Source organism: Phyllostomus discolor, chromosome 5 (assembly GCF_004126475.2).
Source record: "Phyllostomus discolor isolate MPI-MPIP mPhyDis1 chromosome 5, mPhyDis1.pri.v3, whole genome shotgun sequence".
Taxonomy (NCBI): Eukaryota; Metazoa; Chordata; class Mammalia; order Chiroptera; family Phyllostomidae; genus Phyllostomus; species Phyllostomus discolor.
The window spans coordinates 19,687,535-19,709,681 of NC_040907.2; the positions used below are offsets into that span (position 1 = coordinate 19,687,535).

A 22,147-nucleotide genomic window follows, 5' to 3' on the forward strand; every position below is an offset into this window, starting at 1 on the left:
AACTCGACATCCCACCAAAAAGAGGCAGGCAAAGCCCAGACGCACACTGTTGCTAACACCACTGCCTGCCGCCCCCCCACCCTCACACCCCCTCCCCCCACAGCGCAGCTCTGAGGACAGGAAGTGCCCCTTTGGGCCCATCTCATCTCAGCCAACTGCTCTGCAGTGGACACCTGGAGCGGAGCCCCCCCAGCCCACACCCCAGCTCCACCATCAGCTCCAGCCTGTCCCCTCCCACTCTCCACTACCCACCCCTGTGCTCTCACCATCCTCTCAGAACACCCCTCTGCCGAGGGGCACTGCCCTCCTCCACGCCTGCCCTGGCCACACCGATGTCCCAGCTCAGGAGGCCACGGCCTCTGGGGCCCAGACAACCCCTTCTCCCTTCTGCACACTTCCGTCACCCCATCTGTAAAACGAACAGCGGAGCCTGATTCTCTAAGGGCCTTTCTCATTCTGACACTCGGGGCATCTAAAAATTCAGCCATGGGCCAAAGAGATCCAGGGCAACGTTATTTATAAGCGAGAAAAAGTGGAAATAACCTCCACCCCCAACAGCAGGGGACTAGTCAGACACGCTAGGGCACCGCCCCGACACGGAACCCCACGCAGTGCGGTCACCGGCTTTTCACCGGTGCACACCCTTGGGTCAGGCTTGAAAAGGCACAAACGCACAACGGAGGGCTTTCATTTTCCATCTGTGTCAAAGGACGCTTAAGGGCGTGGGAACACACCCACACTGATGGGGCAGTGCCGTCCAGAGGGTTGCAAGTCGAGACGGCTCTGTCTCTCACACCTGGGCAGCCTTGGGCAGGTGCCCAACTCTCTCCTGGGCTTCCTGGTGAACAAAGAAGGTCACACCCCCTTGTGGGGCTCACTGCGGTAGACCCCGAGTGCCCCCGTGTTCATGAGTTGATCGATTCGTGTTAGTACTATCATGGCCATCAGTACCATCATCGTCGAGTTTAAAAAACAGGTTGCAAAACACACATAAAGGCCTTGCTCGCTCATGCTCAGGGAACTGACCATGAGGGTGCATTTCTAAACGCGGGATTCTGCTGAAGGTGCCCAGAGGCTCTCTGTGGGCCACGGGATTACGGGCGGTTTTCTTTTTTTCCTCAGGCCCGTGTGTTTTCCACAACGACTCAGAGTCCTTTTCTTGCAGGGACAGCGCATTCTCTCCGAGTGCCCGTGTCCACCGCCCTCCGGCCTGCAGCGCTCCCTGCGTTCTGCCGGGACCCGGCTGGGACCGCTCCTGACGGGACTCAGGAGCAAACACAGGAACCCGCAGACAGGGAAGCGATACAAGAGCCCCCGAGGGAGCTGGCAGGGCCAGGGGCCACGTGCGGGGCCTCCCCTCCGCACCCCGGGCAGCCCCGTTGCACCCAGTCCCCCCAGGCCCCACAGGCCCCACACGCCTCCCCCGCCTGCTACCAGTGTCCTGTCCACCCAGTTCCCGCCCCGCCGTCCCTGCCGGTCCCGGTCTATGCCAGCTGGTCACTCTGGTGCTGCTCACACAGTCACCTGTCCTCAGCCAGAGGGTGCCGACGCATGCCTGGGAAGACCAGCCCCTTCCTCAGCCCAGGGCTGGGACCCCTCCCCCTCCCTGCTCCATCAGTTCCCAGCCACATTGCTCATTTGTTCCTGTCCCCAAGCTCAGGCCTGAGAGCAGGACCACCCACTGAGGTTTGGTCCAACTCTTGACCAGCGGTTCACCCCACCACGCTCCTCCCCTAGTAAACCCTCCCCGGGTCTGGGAACTCTGGGGCCCCCAGGCTCTCCACGTGCTGTTCCTGCCTCCTGGAACACCCTTCCCTGCCTCTGCCCGGCCAGCGCATCCCCGACGGGTCAGCCAGCACAAACGACTGCGGTGGGGCACCACTCTGTGTCAGGCACAACCCCAGGCTCGCGGTCCACAATCAGCAGGGTGCGTGCCTGGGCAGCTCAAACGGCACCTGCCCTGCGAGGCCCCCATGCACCGACCCCCTGCCTGCTCTGAAGTAGGAGTCCCTTCTTGGGGACTTGACCTCCACCGTGTTGTCATTTGCCGGGGGAAGAGGGGACGCCAGCCATGCTCCTGTCACTTAGATGGGCCCCTTCTACCACGTCCCACTGAACCCACCCACGCCCCTGGGAGGCAAGCACTGCTGTCCTCGCCTAGAGATGAAGACACAGTGAAGCCACCAGTGGGGGCACAGTGGGATTTGAACCCCGGCCTTGCAGACACCGGATCCTGTGCTCGGTGAATTCCTGAGCCCTGAGTGCAGGCTCCCAGGTTGTGACATGACACTCGCTTCTCGGGGCTCTTTCCCGGAGGAGGCCTGGAGCGTTGCATCCCTGACCACGAAGAGCGGTCAACAGCCAGCACAAGGGGACACTCGCTGTGCGCCCGGCTCCTCTTCAGTGTGCACGCTGCCTTGCGCCCCTCCACACACCTCGCCCATGAGGGGTTGTCACCCCCACTGCACAGATGGGCAAACCAAAGTTCAGAGAGGTCAAGCAACCGCCCCAAAGTCACACAGCAATGGAGCCAAATTTGACCCCAGGATCAGGCGAACCCTCAGGACCTCGCTCTTTGTACTGCGGTGCACGCCCACTCCAGCCCTCACCAGCACCCCCAGCAGGAGCTCCTCCCCCTGCAAGGCAAGTGTCAGAGCCCACATAACCCTCCCTTCCCCTGCACCAGGGCCCTGCACACAGACAGACAGACAGACAGACTGACCGAATGTCTGGAAGTGAGCAGAAATGGAGGGCATTTCCTGCCCCCATAACAGGTGGCCCGGCTCAGGTGAGCAGCCCCACTCACCACTCCATGACATGCCCACAGGTGACCGGGACTGAGCCCCCGGGCTCAGCAACCACCCCCAGCAGGCAGGCAAGGGCCCGCCCACTCCTGGGGCCTATAAGCCTCCAAAAACAACCATGTGTGGGGGAGGAGGTGTTCCAGTCCTCGCTTCCGGAGAGCCCAGCCAAGTCCCTCACCTCACCGGGCCCCCACTGCCCTCCTACAAAGCGGGGGTAACGATCCCCATCACGGGGAGACAGACACCAGCTGTGACGTGCCAGGCAGTAACCGCAGTTAGTAGGCGCTCGGATGTGACACAGTCTCTCTACTTGAAGTTCACCTTGCTGCCTGACCAGCAAACGCACCCAGGGGACCTCTCCGCTCCCTGTCACTGTCAACGCCAGGGCTGTCTCACAGCTGCCCACTGCCTGTGGCTCGCCCGTGTATTTCCTTGTCTAAAGTCTGCCTCCCCTCCAACAGCTCCTGGGGGTGGTGACTGCCAAGGTCGCTCCTGTGTCCCCAGGGCCCAGAACACTCCTGGGACAAAGTCAGCCCCCGGCAGTATTCGTTCAGTGACCACTGAGTGGGTGCACCCCCCGTGGCGCCACACCACCCACTGCCTGCCCCCAGTCTCTGTGTGATTCTGGGCAGGGCCCTGGCCCCTGGCCTCGGTTTCCCCACGTATAAAGTCTGGAGGTGAAACAAAGGTCCCTCCAAAATCCAAACAGGAAGGACTCCAACTGAGCTGGAGGAGGGAGGAGAAATCGAGACAGATCCCAACATAGTTTTTTCACAAAACAACTATGCAAATTATACACAAAACATGCAGATTAGCAGGCTCCCGGGAGAGCCTACAATTCCAGCCACTTTACCACCAGGCCTGGGCTGGGAGGAAAGTGGTACTGACTGAGCACCTACTAAGCGCCCGGCCCCCCACTGATGCAGCCAGGTGCAACGGGCCTCCGCACTCCACAGACAGAGGGGCCAGGCAGCTTGCTGGAGGTCTCAGAGACCCCAGTTGGAGAGTCAGGATGGGGGGGGGCAAGGCAGGAGGGTGTGGGGCCTGGTGGTGGGGAAGGGGCTGAGAGCAGATAGAAGCCCTGGTGCGTGTGCCACAGGACCCGAGGGAGGGCCAGCCCAAAGGGCGGAAGGATCCTGGGGGCCACCTGGAGACAGGGGAGGGGGCTCCAGGGACCTCGCCTGCCCCGGGGCTCCACTAGGCTGACCCCCGCCCCTCCTCCGGGAAACTGAACAGGCCGTGCTGGGGTCAGCCCACGACAGACCCGGCCCTCCCCTCCCGGCTGTGCTGGGACATCAGGCTCTGCCCTCCTCCCCGAAACCCCCCCAGGCACACGCCAGCAGTGCCCTGAGGTCACACAGCACACACGCCCACTCCCGCAACACCCCCATCTGTGTGCACGCGTGTCTCCAGGCCAGCCGCCGGGCGGTGGGGCTGTGCTCCCCTCACCTTCCCTGCTGCCGGGTTGTTTACAACCAGCACGGACTCACACGGGTGGAGATGGGACTCCCCGCCCCGCGCCCGGAGCTGTCCCACTGCCTTCCGAGCTGCCCCACTTCCAGGGGCGGAACGAGCCAGACTCAAGCAGGGAGCCGTGGGCCTCCGGGGCCACCGCCGCCGCCACTGCCCAGGTGGGAAACCTAGCGCAGCGCCCGGAATCAGAGGGGAAAACACGGGGGAGGGCCTGGCAGAGCCCCCAGAGGCCGGCCTGAGGCCATGCTTGCCTCCGGGGCCACCCTAGCCCAAGATGACACTCTGGGACGCTCGGGTGGGGCCAGGGAAGGTGGGGACAAGCAGGTGCCCCAGCTCTCCCCGTCGTCTCCTGGGCCCCGGGAGGCCCGCGGGGCCTGGTCAAACACAGACAGCCCACAGACACCTGAGGGATGGACGGACGGCCGGACGGCCGCAAGAGTGCACGTGGTCACGGGGTCGGAAGACAGCAGGTGCTGCTGAGGCTGCGGAGGGATCAGAGCCTCGCCCACCGCCACTGGCGCGAGTGGAAGGTGCCGCAGCCGCCCTGGAACGCAGCCTGGCGGTTCCTCAAAAGCTCAAACACAGAGTCACCGTATGATCCAGCAATTCCACTCCCGGGGTGTCTATGCAAGGGAGCCGAAAACATATGTCCGCACGCTTTTAAAAATAGCAGCATTATTCACGACAGCCAGAAAGCGCAGTCAGTCAGTCAGCCCTCGCGGGCACCCACGGGTGGGTAAACAGAAGGTGGCATGTCTGCACAAAGCACTGCTATCCAACAAAAAGGGGTGACGTGCCGGTCCGTGCTGCCACACGGATGGACCCGGGCGCATCACACCAGGTGAGAGAAGCCAGCCGCAGAGGACCCCGTACAGTATGGCTCCAGCGACACGATATGGAAGGCCGACAGAGGCAAACCCGTGCAGACAGAAAGGAAGCGGGTCACCGCCGTGGCTGGGGCGTGGGGCGGGGAGAAGGCGGGGTGACTGCCGTTAGGTACGGGAAAAACGTTAGAGACAGGAGATAAAAATGTCGAAAATGGGTGGCGGTGGCACGGCTCTGTAAATATTCTAAAAGCCACTGGATTATATGCTTGAGGTGACTGAATTGTATGGTACGTGAGTTAAATTTCAACAGAGCTTTTGTTTAAAAAAAAAAAAAAAAAGGAATGTGAGCCTGGAATTCAGAGAGGGCAAGAAACCTGCCGGGGGTCACAGAGCAGAGCCCAGACTCCAATGCTCAGCCGGAATGGAGGTGAGACTTGACCCTGCTCACCTCCTCTCCCCTCTGAGTCCCCCCAGCCAAGCCCCAGGCGCAGCCCCCCCAGCCCCCACCTGCGAGGGCGGACGCAGACTCCACAGAACGCGGTGGGGGTGGCCCGCAGAGCAGCGGCCCCTCTGCGGCTGTCAAAGGCCACTCTGTCAGGTGGGGCCACCGGGAGAGGGCGGGCTTGGCCCCGAGAGACCCAGGAAAAGGGCACGACTCAGAGCTAAGGATGGCCGCCACCGCCACCCCTCCACCCAGTGCCCCAGCCCCAGCTCCCAGCAGTCCCGAAATGCCCCCGCCAGGCCCTCCGTCCACGTGGCTGGTGGTGCCTGGCTGCCCTTAGGTGGACGTGTGGGGGTGTGTCCCTGCCAGGAAAGGGAGCAGGATGGTGGCAGGGCCCCAGCAGGGGAGCCCGTCTGAGTCTGAAGACAAGTCTGTCTGCCCCCCCTGCCCCCCCCCCCGTGGCTGTCTAGGGCAGCACTGAGGACAGACAGACACGTCTCTGGGGCCCGCCCCTCATCCCCTGCCCTGCCGCCGCCTGGCTGCTGGGCGCCGGCCTCCACCCCCTCCACCCGGCACAGCTGGCAGCCGCCGAGCCCGCAGCTGGTTTCCGCTCTCTGGCTCTCAGCTCAGGGGCCCCTCTGTCCCGAGGGCTGGGCCCGGCCTCCGCCTGGCAGGTGCTCAAACCCCAACCAGGACGAACTCAGGTGGGAGGCCTGTGCCCCTGTCTCCCGCCACCAGTCTGTTGCCTCGGCAACCTTCCCCGACCTGGTCCCCGGCTCTGGCCCTGGTCCCCTGTCTAGTCACTAAGAGGGGAAGAGGTGGCCTCACAGAGCAGACTTCAGGGCCCGGGCCACACAGGGTCCTGAGGAGAGGAAGCCGAGAACTCCACAGGAGCCCCCCAGGCGCTCAGCCCCGGCTGTGAGGTGGAGGGAGCCACAGAAGACCCCAGAGTCCCAGCGCCGCTGCCCTGACATCACCCTGCAGCCTTCTGTGGGTCCAGCACACCCTCAGCCCCCTGCCTTTCGGGAGAGCCCCCTCACTGGGCCCAGAGAGAGGAGTCCAAGCACCCACAGGGGGTGGGTGGGGACCCTGAGTTTCCTGGACCCTGTGCCCTGCAACCCAGGGGCGAGGCACGCCCTCCTCTCCTCTCATGCCCCTTACACGCGGCTCCCCTGACCCAACCGTCCTTCAGGCCCCGGCCCACCCATCACCTGGCCCTCCGTGAGCAGGCTCAGGGGCTGCAGCCCTGGGCTCCTCCTCCCATCAGGCCCCCCCATCACACCAGCCACCCCCCATCCCTGCAGGGGGCCCACCAGGGCTGGGCCCAGGCCAGCACAGGGCCCCAGGGAGGTCTGGGTGAACGAGCCCCAAATAACCCAGCCCAGGAACTGGAGCAAGCAGGGCTCGTGGGGGAAGAACCTGGACTGGAAAAGCAGGGCTCAAAGCTGGACACCAGCAAGGAGCTGGTACCGGCCCCCAGTCTTCTTCCCCAAACCCCAGGACAAGGACAGGAGTGGTGACTGTCACCCCTGTGGTGACAGAGGCCTCTCACTGCCAGGGGAGCCCCCGTGCTGGTGATGGCCCTGCAGAACACCGTCACCATCCGGCTTTACAGCGCGGGCACAGGGCACTGGGCCGCCCAAGGCCACCCAGCGGACAGGCGGAGGTCGTGGTCAGAGCTCAGCGGGGCTGATACCCAGACCACCCTCCTTCCACAACTTGTCACGGCCGCTCCGCAGAGACACGCCTGCAGTCCGTGTGCGTCTCCAAACACCCGTGCACTGACGCCTTCCACACCCAGCCCAGGCCTCACCTCCTCCTGGGGGCTTCTCACCCCAACCTTGTCCCAGCAACCCCCCCTCCCTGCTCAAGGCCCCCAGTTCGGCGTCTCCTGGTTGGGCCTCAACCTTCCACTTGGTCCAGAAGTGCTCTGGCCAGAAACTGGGTCCCAGAGATCAGCGTCCCCGGGACGCCTCGTGCTGAAGACTCTGACGCGGGGTCTGCACCAGGCAGGGAGTTAAAGAAGGGACCACCTCCCCGGGCTCCTCTGACTGGGTCACGGTCCTCAGGGCCACACAACCACCCCCCCTCCCCGGCATGTCAGCACCCAGGGTCTGGCAAACTACAAGAACGGAATCTCTGAGGGAACCCCAGCTTGAAATCGGCCATGTGCCTGGAGGTCAGGCAGAAGACGAAGCTCAGGGGCCCTCTGCACCCGCCCCCCTTAATCACTGCTAAGGAGGCAGATGACCAGCTGCCCCTCTGGCCTTGGCTCCCTAGACTTTAGGATTAAGAGCTGGGATTAAGGACGGACACTCTCCCAGTAGCTTGGAGCCCCAGCAACGTGTGTGGGGTGTGGGTGTGTACACGCAGGCACATCCAGCGGTGTGTCCGGGCACACGTGCAGGTACACCCGTGCATGTACACCAGCGGGTCGTCAGGTGGGCGAGGATGCCTGTGTGGGTCTGCGTGTGTCCAGGCGAGTACATGGGCTCTGTCTCTGAGTCTCCACATGTGTGCACAGGCAAAGGTGTGTACTCAGGTCCGCGTGTTCCTCCAGGTATACAAACGGGTTGGCAGGTGTGAGCATTCCTACATGTGCCTCGACTCCCCTGAGGTAGGGAGAATGTCCCCCAACTTCCTCCACATTCTCCCAGGGGCTACTAACATCCATGGCCACCCACCTGTTGGGGGCAAGCCCCCCACAGCTGAGAAAGGAAGAGGCAGCGATCTGGGGGACTCCTGGATGCCCCTGGCCTGGCCTCATCCCGAGTCACTGAGACAGCGAAGACCGAGGAGTGAGCCCCCGAGGTCCTTCCTGCACGGCCCGGGCCCGCACTCCTCAGCGCAGTCAGCGGCTCTCGTCACACACGTGCGCATCCAGGTTTGGGCCCAGACCTAGGTGCGAGCACGGCCCTGGCTCCACATGGGAAAGGGGATGGATGCCCTGGGCTCAGCCACAGCCTCAGAGACCACTCCCCCTACACAGAGACTTGACCCCTCTGTCTGGATCTGAAATTGTCCCCAAAAGCCTGCCAGCCCCACTACCTCATATGAGAGCAGGAATCGGCCCCCCCAGGGCTCAGCTCCCAGAGGCCACCTGGGGGCCGCAGCCCCGGGGGAGCTGCTCTGCCTCGCACCACTGGGGGAGCCTGGACAGCCACGCTCCGCCCTCGGGCTCAGTGTCCTCCTGGGAACAGCCAGGGGAGGGACTGGTTGCCCGCACAACTACACTTCTGGAGGAGGGACGAAGGGAATGAGGGGTTCTGGGCCCGGAGTAAAGAAGAGGTCCTCCAGCCCCAACCTAGACCACCTCCTCAGCCCTCCAGGCCCCCGTCCCCCAAGACTCCTCAGGGCCTGGCGCCACCGAGTGCAGCCAGGGAGACGAGAGGTTCCAACCAGCCAGAGAGCAAGTGAGGCAGAGGCCTCTGGGGACCAGAGCAGGAGGAGGACAAAGAGGGAAAGAGGGTGGGGAGGGAGGGGACAGAGGAGAGGGGCCAGGAAGGACTGCAGCGGGGCGGTGGGTAGAGGGCAGAGGGAGAAGCTCTCTTGTACCCAAACCTGAGCCCCCAGAATCTCATGGTACGCCCACCTTCCAGAAAGGTGGGGTCCAAAAGGGCCCTGTCCACCCTCAGCTAAAGGAGGCAGGAAGGCTGCGTCCCTCGAGCCCACAGCTCCCTGTTGCCAGCCTCCAGTCTCCTCTTATATAAGCTTGGGGACGGCAGCAGCAGGGGGCGGGGGAGAAAGGCTAAGGTGTGACAACTGGGGAGAACCAGAAGTCAAAAAGATTGAAGATGTGCGAAAGTGTGAATGCAAAAAGATACAATGTAGCAATGTCAGAATTGGGAAAAATGAAACAAAGTAACATGTGCGAGGGCTAAACTGGGAGATGATGTAATTGGGGGAGTAGCTGCTGCAACAATGTATCCAAGCGAGGCTCCAAGGAGATAAAGATGTAACCCTGTGGGGAACCAGGCACTACGGAGCAATGTAAGCAAGTTCAGGCTTGGCACAGAACCCGACATGGAGAAGGGACGGGCTGCCTTAGCACCTAGGAGAGGGAGGCAGGAGAGAAGGGGCTGAAGAAGGGCCCACTGCGCACGAGGAGAGGTCGGTAAAGGATCCCCGGAGGAGGGGCATCTCGACTGGGTTTCGGAGCATAAGCAGGAGAACACAGGAGAAGGAAACAAGCCATGGAGAGTGAGCAGCACATGGCTAGGCGCGAAGGCAAATGAGACAGCATTGCACTGTGTACCCAGGGGTCTTGGGGGGAAGCAGCGAGGGCTGTCCAGGGCAAAGGGACGAGGCTGGAGAAGTACAGTAAATGAACTGGTGAGAACCAATTTTGCATCGAGTCTTGGGCATGAGAGCAGCCAGGCCTGCAGTCTGGGCAGAACTGAGACAGGTAAAGAGAAGAAATACCATACAAGGGATGGTGCCCTACCCAGGAGTCAAGAGACAAAGTTCTTAGTCCCAGATTTGCTGTTCTACTTTGGGCAAGCCATCATACCTCTCTGAGCCTCAACTTCCCCGTATATAAAATAAGGCTAAACTACCAGATCTCAGAAGATCCTCACGAAGACTAGAGATTATTCCTTTGGCCTCAGTTTTCCCTTCAGGACAATGAACAAGTTAGACAAAAGCATTTCCAACTGTCCTTCCAGCTGAAATTGTCTTCAATCCTCTGATCCTTTCCCAACCTGGGCTGCCCTCCTCAGCCATATTGGGACGTCCTCAGCCCATGGCCCAACCAGGACAGAAAACACACAACAGAGAACAGACCCAGGTAGAAGCCAAAAGCCCCCAGCTCCTCCCCACAGCAGCCACACAGGCTCAGGCACCTCTCAAGGCCTGGTTGGTCTTAAATTCATCCTCTCGGGGCACCACACTTCACAGTTTGCAGCCCACGAGGCAGCACGGAGCAGTGCCTGTGCCCCAGACCAGACTCTCGGACGAACTGCTGCAGGTCAGATCCTAGTGAGTGCGCCACTTACCAGCTCTGTGACCTCGGACAAGTTGCTTAACCACTCTGGGCTTTGATGTCCTTTTTTTGTAAAATCAAGATAATAATGGTGCCTCCCTCCTTCCTAAGGTTGCTGCAAGGGTTGAGTTTTTATATGTAAGACATTTGGCGAAGTGTCCTGTAGGCACTCACACAGCATAATTCAGCATCAACGCTGTTCCGCCCACGCTCTCGTCGGCCTCCTGTGCCAGCCCCTCAGAGCAGCAGGGCTGCACTCATTTTACAGACCAACACCCTCCGCCTGCAGGATGGAGCCTGGAGCTTTGGTTGGGACTCAAAGCCCATCTTGTAAGCCACTGGGGTCTTGCATGCCGAGGCCCTGTGGGGTTCGACCATTCAGCCCTGGAATACCCCATGGCACAGTGCCAGGTGCCCAGCAAATGTCTGTCAAATGCAAGAAACAATATACTTGCATTTGAAATAGTGGCCTCAATAGCAATGGCTCCTTCACCCCAAAGGGAGACATGCCCCCACCTCCACTTACGACCTTCTCCCAGTTGGGAATTGCTACTTCTAACCACACTTCAGTTCCCTAATATATCGTGACCATTCCCACCTCTGAGCCTTTGTCCACGCTGGTCCCTCTGCCTACCCAGGTGCTGCCATCCTTTAAGGCCCGGCTCAAAGGACACCTCCTGCATGAAGCCCTCCCTGATTTTCTGGAACCTCTCGTTCCCGACTCATGTCCTCAGCTCCTCTCATGTGCTGGCTCCCTCGCCTAACTGGGAGCTTCCTAAGGTCAGGAACCTGGTCAAGCCCCACAGGCTCCCAGTGCGCAGCATGGGCCAGACACAGAGGGGACATCAGCAAACGGTGGCTACAGTGACTGGCAGGTCAGCAGCAGAGTAGGGGTAAGGGCATGGGCACTGGATTCCCCTCCTCAGGGCTCCCCCGATGTCCAGGACACCAGACGCCCCGCCCCCAGCTGGCCTGAATTTGATTGATCCCCTCCCGAGGCTGGGAGAGAGGCAGTGGTCAGTGTGATGGGCAAGCAGAGGGACACCGTCCCCAGCCCAAGAGGGACCACAGACAGGCCTGGAGAAGGAAACAGCGTCCCATTCCCCCCCTCCCCCAGCAGGCTGCCCTCCCTCCCGCGGTGGGCCGCCTCAGAGCGGGCCCTGCCCTCTGGGGCCTTGGGTCTCTCTGACGGCTCGTCCGACGGAAGCCTGGGAGGCCTCTGCGTCACCCAGCCCAGTGTCCCCACTTTACGGATGCAGAAGCAGAGGCTCCCAGGGGAGGAAGAGAGCTGGCTGTGGTCACTGGACCAACAGATTGACCTGAGACGTAAAGTCTTAGGGAAAGTAAAACAATGAAAATAAACAAAATGCATTTACCCAGCAGCAGCTTCCTTGTAACTGGCTGCCAACTGATTCACTAGCCGAACCTCCCCCGGCCCTGCCCCTCACCACAGCCCAGCGAGGAGGCTTACTCACTGGGCGCCGGGCACAGGGGACCAAGGCTGTGCCGAGGAGTCGCGTGTCCCAGCTCACCCTGCCCACGGGCAGCGCTGGGGTCAGACCCAACTCGGAGGGGGACACAGGGCTTCCCCCGCAGCCGCTCCTCCGTGCCCCCCCGCCCCCCGAAACCCCACTCGGACACAACACAACCACCACAAGCACACCCCCGACTCAAGAAAGGCTCGCGGACAAGACGCAGGACACACACACAACAAGCGGCACACCCACAGCCCCCCGCACAGGCCCAGCGCGCCGCAGGTCCTCGCCGAGTGGACGCACCAGTCGAGCCAAAGCCAGGCCCCCGCGCATGCGCACACACAGCCACGGGCCCCGGACTCCGCGGACCCAGGGAAGCGCAGGCTGCAGCGGCTCGCTCACTGCCTCACTCTGGTCACGGGGCTTAGCCTCACTGGCCTCGGGGTCCCCATCTGTAAAATGGGGTAACAACGCCCACCTCATGGGTGAGAACTGACACAGAGCATGTCAAGCACTCAGAACGGTGCCTGGTGGGCAGCATGCACGCTCGGAGTGGTGGCCGTCATCATGTCATCGTCGTCACTCTCTGCGCCGGTTTCCCCAACACACAGAGCATCTCCAGGGTAGAAACCAGGGAGGAGTCAGCCGCAGACGCTCCCACCCCACCGTCGGCCGCAGCCTGGCCCCGAGGAGGTGGCTGTGAATTTGGTGGGCGAGTGAGGGCAGGGCCCTGGAGAGGGAGGCAAGTTATGGGTTCCGCCAGGCACCCCAGGAAGCAAGACTACCCTCCCCCTGCTCCCAGTATCACAGCCCCCCACTCCCCCAGCGCCCTGCCTGGTCAGCTCCCATAGTGCCCACCTCAAACCCTGGCCCAAGGAGGGGGACTGGCCTAATGAGCCACTCTGATGCCCACGGCCGAATTGGCAATCAGTTTGCTGCAATTAGATTTTCCACATCCCGCTGGTGATTGGTTCTAAATTACCCTTATTAAAGTCTGGGCTGGTGAGCAGGGCTGGGAAGGGGGTGGGGCAGGAGGGGGCAGGGGGTGCTGGCTGGCAGTGCAGGGGGTACGGAGAGGGGCCGAGGCCGACCCCAGGTAAAGCCAGCCCGTGGCCTGTCCCGGGAGCAGGATGCAGGCCCCAGTCAGTGTTTTCACCCCAGCCCCACCCGCACCTCAGAAAACTCTGGCCCTGCGGGGGGCGTGATCCCAAGGGCGCAGAGTGGAGTCCAGACTGGGCGCAGGGGCGACGGAACGCCACTCCACCGGGACCGGCCTGGGAGCTCCGGCAGGCAGCGTCCATCTCCGAGCCCTCTCCTGAGTGAGGGGAACGCCATCAGCCCCCGAGTGGCTGGAAGGCTCAGTGAGACCACCTAAGGCTGGAGGGCCAGGCCCAGCCCTTGGACGAGACCCGGGCATCCCTGGGCCTTGGGCTGTGGGGGCGGGGGGCTGTGGGGCTGACCACCTCCCGCCTCTGAGCTCCTGTGCAAACGTGACAGTCCCCTGCTCAGAGCCAGGGCAGGTGTGAGGAGCGGAACAGAGCCAAGGAGCTCCCAGCTGGGAGGAAAATGGAAAGAACTCCGTGTTGCCGTGTGCTGAGCTGATGCCACAAACAGCAAGGTCTCTCTGGGGATCGGGGACTGGAAGGACCTAAAGAGTCGCCGGGTCTGGTCCAGCCCTCTGCCTCCACACTGGACCTGCAGGCCCCTCACAGCTCCAGAGAACCAAGTTCCCCATGAACTCAGGCCACGAGACCCTGGAAAGTGCCTCCTCTCACCTGCCCCAAACCCACCTGCTCCCGTTGGTGTCTGGGCCCGCGTCCTCCCTCGGAGCGAGGCTCCCAACCCAGGCTCTGGGTCCTCGAGATCGTTCAGACCTGGTTCCCACACTCTCCATGGGAAACCACCCCCCCACCCTGAAAAGCAAGTGCTCAGGTGACAGCAAGGAAGGAACAGGAGAGCAGCAAGGCTGAAGCAGGTAAACGGAAGACAGGGGCACTCGCAGGAGCAGCCCTCGCCTCCTAGGCCCTCGATCATTCCTGCTGCTCCTTCCCGAACAACTCTGCAGCAGAGGTTCTTTGCTCATTTTAAAGAAGAGGAGACTCGCCCTGGCTGGCATAGCTCAGTGGATTGAGCTTGGGCTGGGAACCAAAGTGTCCCAGGTTCAATTCCCAGCCAGGGTACATTCCTGGGTTGCAGGCCATAACCCCCAGCAACCGCACATTGATGTCTCTCTCTCTCTCCCCCTCTCTCCTTCCCTTCCCTCCCTAAAAATAAATAAAATCTTAAAAAAAAAAATAAAAAGAAAAACACTGTTAAAAAAAAACCTAAAAAAAAAAAAAGAAGAGGAGACTCATGCTCAGAGAGGTTAAGTAAAGCTGGCAAGATCACACAGCAAGAAAATGGTAGAACCAGGATTTCAGCCCTGGTCTGGTTGGCTCTAAGGTCCTGGCTCCTTCTACTCCCTCAGGTTTAGAGAACCCGAAGCAGACAGCACCAGGGCCCAGCTGGGGAAGGATGCTGTAGGACCCGCTCCACCTGGTATAAAAGGCCAGCTGTGCCCTCCACCCTCAGCAGCCAAGTAGGGAAGGGCCCAGAGCATTTGTCCGGGCTGCCCCCACCCCCATCCCCAGCTGGGCCCTCAGCCACTGCTGCTCAGACTCCCCCTGTAATCATGGCTTCCTGTTTGGCGCTGAGAATAGGCCTGGTCAGTGGGGGAGGGGAGCGGCCGCCCCTCTGGCCAGGGCCTGCTCTGGAGGGAGAGGGCCGGAAGCGAAGGCTGCGCGGCCTCCTGGAATCTTGGAAGGCTAGGAGCCAAGGCAAGGGGGTGAGGGGTGGCGCCCGTCAACAAATATTTACCGGGCCCTGGCCTGCTGTCCCCAGGATGTGGTGGACCGTGAGAGGGGACAGCGAACTAAGCCAGGTGGTCGAGGCCCAGCCCAGACCCTAATCCCTGCTGGAATGGGGGTCGCGGTGGGTGGGAGCGAGGGGCTGGGCCTCGGGACGTTTCTGGCTCCAGCCGCCCTGTCCCCCCAGACACAAAATCACAGGGCTCCAAGCGGCTGGGCTGGAGCCCAGAGCCGCGGCCCACAGCGCCTCTGACCCACCCAGACGGGGCGGCGGAGTCTCGGCACCTGGACCCTGGGCTCGGCCCGTGCTGTGCCGGGCCCCTCCCAGCCCACAGGCACATGCCTTGGACCCTGCGGGACACTGCCAGCCTCACCCTGTCCCCCGACCCACGTCCTCAGGAGAGAACACGGAGCTCACATTCCTGGCTTCCTCCCTTCATTCACTCACTCGCTCGCTCATTCAAACCACCCAGTTCTGGACCAGACCCAGTGCTGGCCACGGAGGCTCAGCCAAGCACAGGGCAGCCTCGGGCGCCCGGAGAGCTCGCGGCCTATCGGGAAGGCGTCCTCACTCTGCTCCTGACGGCTGCGTGGCTTCCAGCTCACCCCTCTTCTCTGAGCCTCGGCTGCTCAGGCCGGAGGGAACCATAGCAGCAGCGGGGCCAGCGCGCAAGAACGGGTGGCAGGGGTGTAGAGCTGAGCCCCCCATGACCAGCGGGGATCAGGGGCGGGCCCGGGCACCGACTCTGGGGACATCCAGGGCATGTCCAGGAGGAATGCGGCTTCTCAGAGCCCTCCCAATGTGAGGGTCTGAGCATTTCCCCCTGCCCATGCCGTGATTCCAGGCCTGGGCTCGGGCCCTACCCCGACCCCAATTTTGTTGACCTTGCTCTACAGTTCACAGAGAAAGCTCTGCTGGATCTAACCCAATGACGTTCACAGGAGCTCACCCTGTGAGGTGGTGGAGGAACGAGCCCCTCCCCCCACCCAGCGCCACCCACCTCCAAGGCCAGGGCGAGAGATGAGTGAGAAGAGATAGGGGCACACCTGGCCCAGAGCCTGGCAAGGAACAGGCCCCCGTGGAGCAGCAGTAACACGGGCGTAATCTGGGAGGCAGGAAGGCCCCAGAGAGGTGAAGCAAGTTGCCCAAGATCACACAGCAAGAGGGGATGAAATCAGGGCGGCCGCCCAGTCCCACTGGCCAGCCAGGCCCCAGCTCAGTCCAGCGCTGCCACTTCCCAGCTGTGTGTGACCTTGAGGAACTCATTTACCCAGAGAGGATGCCTCAGTTTCCTCCTTTGTAAAACCAGGGTTCCAATAATTCCTACCTCCAAAGAGCACCTTGAGGATTGAACAAACGCTGGTTCTATTACTAAGCCCTCAGAGGTGTGGAGGCCGCCTCCCAGATGAAGCCCTCAGCCCCCATACCCCCCCACCCCGCCTCAGTTGGCTCCAGCCGCCAGGAGCCCTACTTCGGCCCCTCCTGGAGTGACCAGCCCCTCTGCCCCCAGCAGTGTGGGGGGCAGGCCCCAGCTCCAGCGGGAGCCACAGGAGGGAGGCCTGTGAGAGGCCTGGCTCCTGGGGCAGCTCTGTCGTGTCCTCCTCCCGCCCTGCAGGGTGCCCCTCGCACCCACCCCACTGCTGCTCTAGCATCTTCCAGAGCCCGAGACCAGAGGCCCCCCGCCCTAGTGTTGCCAGCAGTGCAGGGGAGGGGGAGGACCCCCCAGGGCCCTGTGCCCCCCCACCCATGAGATGGAAGGGCCCATTTGTTTTCAAAAGGCCAAACCCTTTTCCTCCAGCAGAGCGCAGCCCCACACCAGACCCCACCCCGCAGGGAGGGAAACACAGTGGGCCCGCAGCTGGGGGCGGGGCAGAGGCACCCGGTTCCCACCGCACCAGGGGGCTGCTGTGACCTCCAGGACAGTCCCCTAAGTCAAGTAGCCATCCTCAGCCGACAGATAGGAAGAAAAGCCAAGGGTCAGGGCAAGCTTCAGCTGGCTCAGGTCACATGGTGGCCACCGGCGTGGCTCAGCTCAAACCCCCTCCTCCAGATGCCCCCCACCACGACCTCTCCAGGCCCCCTCCTGGAGGGGCCCCAGCCCCCCAGGGCCGACTGCCAGGCAGGCTGGGCTCAGCCTCCGCGAGGAGGAGCTCACCATCGCATCACAGCGTCTCTGCGCGGCTGGCCTGCTACTGTCCCCACGTCACAGACAGAGAAATCCCTTCCCCAAAGCCACACAGCAGGTGTCTGTCCCCAGAGCCACTGCTACTTCAGAGGCTAACAGGCAGCAGATCCCTGGGGTGCCCCTGTGTCAGGCCCTGGCCTGGGACAGCCCAAGGGTCCCCAACTTTGCATTTTTACAGAGAACAATTTTGCCCTGATAACAAGGCATTCAGAGTCAACTGGAGTAGCTGGAGGGGAGAGGAGTGGGGACCCCCTGAGTGATAGAGAGGGTGGGGGTGGGGAAGGAGCAGGAACCACCCGCATGAGGGTGGGACTTCAAAAGAATTCCCTGATTGATATCCTCTCCCCACAGTCCCTCACCTTGTCCCTCCCCACCCCTACCACCTTCCCAGCCACAGAATGGCAACTCTGTAAAGAACAAGAAATTAACATTTGTTGAGTGCTTGCTAAGTGCCAGGTATTGTGTTAAGAGCTTCACATAGAATGAAAGGGGGTTACCCTTTCATTCTAGTATTGTCCCCCCATTGTACAGAGGTGGAAACAAAGGCACAGAGAGGTTAAGTAAATTTCACAAGGTCACACAGCCACAAAGTAGTGAACTCCCATCACTGGGGGCATTCAAACAAGACTAAGGAGCACCCGGCCCTGAGCTTCTATTATACAGAAACATGTTTCCAAGCTTGAATTTCCAGGATCCCCACACTCCAAGCCTTTCTGGATGGTGACTTAACTACAGCAGCTGAGGTGGCCCTACAGGCAGATGTCCCTTAGAGTTACAGTCACCTGGGTTCTCAGAAGAGAAGACTCCACAAGGCAGATGCCAGGAGACACACACACACACACACACACACACACACCCCAACTCACCATCTGCAGCATGAATGAGACCTGTTATCCGCACTGAGGTCTCTCTGGAAGCTCCCCCCAACCTACCCCCCAACACACACACACACACACACACACACACTCTCTTTCAAGCTGGCAGGCAGACCAAGGGGCCACCTTGTCCCTCCCCTGCCCTGAGCCAGCCACTTCCCATCCCAGTGGTCTCCTTAGCGGACCCCACCACGGAGGCCACTCTTGGACCCATCCTGCTCCTGCAGCCATTGCCCTCCGGCTCTGGTGTGGCACCCCTGGCCCCTGGGCACCACCCCCGCACCGTCTGCCTCCCAGGCCAAGTAAGGTGAGGCCCTCCCGGTACAGCCCCACCCCAGGAAGGTGTGAGGCCTGGAAATAGACTCCCCACCCTCCTCTGGGGCCTCACCCCTCTCCTCCGAGTCAGCAGCCCCAGGCTGGGGCCCCGGGCTTTGCCTCATCTGCCACCCAGCACAGGGTCTGAATCACACCCTCCCTCCCCCTTGCCCTCACATCCAGGGTCACCCTGCCTCACAGAGGCCCTACTGTGTGCCAGGGCCTGTCCCCCACTGTGCTCTCAAACCAATCCCTCCCACCACCTGCCGGGCAATGAATTATCAGTGTTGCTCTTTGAATGAGGACCAGTTGTTCAGGGAGGGATGTAACTTGTCGAGATCACACAGCCTGAGATTCCTGCGGGGCCCCCAAGTCTAAAGCATTTTGTCGGGAGCCCCTGTGAACACCCATCGATACACCAAACATTTTCCGGCGCCTCCTGAGGAGCAGCGCACACATCCTCTCGGTTGATCCCTGAGGGGGGCATTAGGGGCCCGTTCCACAGACGGGGAAGACAGAGGCTCTGAGCGGTGTGAGACGGTTTCTCAAAGGTCACGCACCACGGGCCGGTGGCGGCGGCAGGATTGGAACCCAAAGCTGGGAGATTTCTAGCACTCTGATTTCAGAGCTGGTCTTCCAGAAGGGTAGCAGAGAGAGTGCCCCAGCTGCTAGGGTGGGCTGGGTCCTGTCCCTCCCAGGGACCTCCTCTCCTCACCCACCTGGGGGGGGGGGGAGTGGGCTGGAACACCCAGCTCCTGAGCGGGTACTTCGTGGCATTCAGCACCCCCCTCCCCCAGCTCACAGGGCCGGGCCGGCGAGCAGACCGTCTGCCCGAGAAGCAGCCTGAGCCCCTGCCTGTCCTCTTCCCGCTGCAGAGCCTGGCTGACTGCGGGCCAAGGGGACCCGCGGGGGCAGGGTGGGCTCTGGGTGGGGGGGTCCCTGACAGGCCTGGGTCCATTTCGGCCTGAGGAACAGGGGGCAGCACAGGTCCTGGAAGGAACCGAAAAGACTGGGCCTAGAAACCCCCGTCTCGTTCCCAGTCTGGGCCCCAGGCCTGTGGCCCCTGGGGAGCTCACTGGGGGCCTGAGTCCCTCAAAGCGGAGAGCAGGCCCTGCCTCCCCACGCCCTCCTCCTCCTCCTGCTCCCTCGGTTGGAGCTGGGGCAGATGCCGCTGCAGTCACTCTGAGGGACACTCGGGAGTCACCTCACACACATGCACCCACCTCTGCCTGCACACACTGGGCCCCCTCAGGGGTACCTGCCCCAAGCACCTGCACACACACACACACACACGCACACACATCCACACAGCCCCTGGGTCCCAGCACACGCCCGGCACAGAGGTCTCCCCACCCGCACACTCCCCTGCAGGCACACGCGGACATGGCCAGCGGCCACCCAGCCCAGTCTCTGGTACCACCACAATGGGTCACGCTCTCACGACCAAACGCACAGGTAGGGCATGGTGGCGCTCGCCCGTCCCTTTCACCCATGCACACCCCACAGGTCCCGGCACCCTCACCGGGGTGGACACCCACACACACGGTCACCCTCACGCAGCCCCTCAGGTCACCTTCACACAAGTCCCCCTCCACCCCTCCCCTTCTCGGGCCCCCACGGCCCTCATCAAAGCGACCCTGGGAGGAACCAAATGCACACACCCTCCCCCAGGAGGGGAAACAGACCCGATGCCCTAAAAGTGGCCGCTTTCTGGGCACACCCACGAGCAAAATCCACGTTTACTCCAGACCCAAGACACACCCAGCCCTGGACACGCGCCCAGCGACCCCCAGCCCGCCGTCAGGCCCTCCCCGCGCCCCTCACCCAGGGCAGGGGACCGCGGGGAGGCGGATTCCCAGAGCCACTGGGGAGGGGGGCAGCGCCAGTTCCCGCCCGGCCTCTGTGGAGTGCGCCAAAAGGAAGGGGACCGAGCCCCCTCGAAGGCGACCGGCGGCGGGGCTGGCCTTCCCCCACCGATGCCACCCCGGAGCGGGGGGTGGGGTGCGCCCACGGGAGGGGCGAGGGACGCGGTGGGGGAGGGGACCGGGGTACGGCGAGGGGGTCCCGGCGCGCGTCACTCACCCCCGCGGCGCGCCCAGCCAGCAGCAGCAGCAGCAGAGGCGGCAGCAGCAGCCCGCGGGCCCCGGGCCCGGCCGCGGCCCCGGTCCCTGCGCCTGCCCCGTGGGCGGCCCCGGCCCGGCGCGGTGGCCCGGGCTTCATGGCGGCAGCGGCGAGCGGCGGGCGCCTTTGTTCCCGAGGCGCGGCGCGCGGGGCGGCTGCTCGGCGGCGGCGCGGCCCGGCTGCTGGACCGATGCGCGGCTCGCTCGGGGCTCCCGGCTCGGCGGCCCGGCTCCGCCTCGCGGCTCCGCGCCCACAGCCGCCGCGCCCGCAGGAAGCGTGCGCCGCCGCCGGGCCGCCCCCAGCACGGGCGGGGCGGGAGGAGGGGCGGGGCGGGGCCGAGCGCGCCCCCCGCCCGGCGATCCCCGCCCCTCGCGCCCCCTGCCCCCTGTGCGCCCAGCGCCCACCTCAGCCAGCGCCCCAGCTCCCCGCCCAGAGCCCGTGCGCCGGGGTCCCCCGCGCTCCCCGCGCCCTGGCACAGGCAGTCGCCGCCGCAGTAGGGGTCAGCGGGACCGCGTGCGGCGCTCACCCGGCCGCTGTGCAATCTAGGACGAGGACCTTGTGTCGCTGAGCCTCGGTCTGGAGAATGGGGATCCCTCGGAACCCGTCTCCTCGGGCCGTCGTGAGGGAGGGGAAGCACCCCGTGTGGGAATGCGGGATGCGGGGCCTGGCTCCTCTGAGGGTCTGAGTAAACGGGTCGCATTTGTGTGACCACTAGCCGCCTCCCCCCAAGCGCCCCGTTCACATGGCTCTTCCAGGGCCCACCACCCACTCTACACCCAGGTCATCCCAGCCCCCTGGACACTGATGTCCCCAGGACAAGGATGGGCTGGGTGACCTCGGATTAAATGCGGCCCTCTCTGGGCCTCGGTCCCCCCTGTCCACCCGCGGGGGTGTTGATTTCTGGGCCCTGTCGCTGCATCTGCAGAGGAAGGAGGAAAAGCAGGGCAGAGCGGGAGCGGTGCTGCTTCCCCGCGAGCTGCGTGACCTCCGGCAAGCGGGCCCTACCTCTGAGACCCAGGTTCCTGGGGGGGGAGGGGGGTGGAGACCCCACCCCTCTGGGGCGGGTGGTGTAAGAAGCATGCTCCTGAGGGGGTCTTTGCACCCTGCGTGATATCGCGCAGTTGTCTCCACGCCCTTACTCCCATCTGCCGTGCTGTGCACTTTGCTCTTTTGCTTGAGTCTCGCACCACTAACCAGCGCAGAGCCCGGGAGGGCGGGCGTGGGCGTGGTCAGGTTTGCTGCTGTGCCCCTGGTCCTGGAACCGAGGCTGGCACTAGTGGGTGCTCCACACACATCTGTTGAGTCAATGAATGTGTTTCCCATTCACCTGAGCTCACCCCACCCAGGCGTTTTGGGAGGAGAAGGGGTGAACATTAAGCCCCAGCTGTATACCAGGTGGGGCTGCAGGCGCTTCACGTGGGCCATCTCGTTCCATCCCCTCCTCGACCCCAGGACGGAGGTGAGATTGGTATCTGCGCTCGCTGGAGGGGAAACTGAGGCCCCAACGGGGAGGTTGTTTGCCAAAGACAGCAGCCTGGACGCCTCTGCTCCCAGCCCCTGCTTCCCGGCCCCCGGGGAGGGGCCTGCAAGTCAGAAAATAGGAACTAAACCGAGTGGAATCTGGAACGGTTCCCCCGAGGACAACTGCACTGGAACCAGGATGAGCGAGTGTGGGGGTGCGCTCGGAGGCGCTGGCCACCGCCTGCGGTGGTCAGGGAACCTGGACCTGTCCTCCGGGGCCTCGGCTCAGAAGGAGGCCCAGAGGGCAGACATCGGCTCAGCATGAAGTGAGGCTGACCTGG

The 22,147-nt window shown here is 62.9% G+C and overlaps 1 protein-coding gene across 1 annotated transcript in view; it reads right to left on the reverse strand.

The window, feature by feature from the left end:
- Window positions 1-20,553, reverse strand: part of SDC3 (syndecan 3) — a 36,409-nt gene extending 15,856 nt beyond the window's left edge. Inside the window, exon 1 of the mRNA XM_028513291.2 lies at window positions 20,307-20,553. Within this exon, the coding sequence (XP_028369092.1) occupies window positions 20,307-20,444 (138 nt within the window). The 5' untranslated portion in view covers window positions 20,445-20,553. The remainder of the gene's footprint in view (window positions 1-20,306) is intronic.
- Window positions 20,554-22,147: the final 1,594 nt, after the last annotated feature.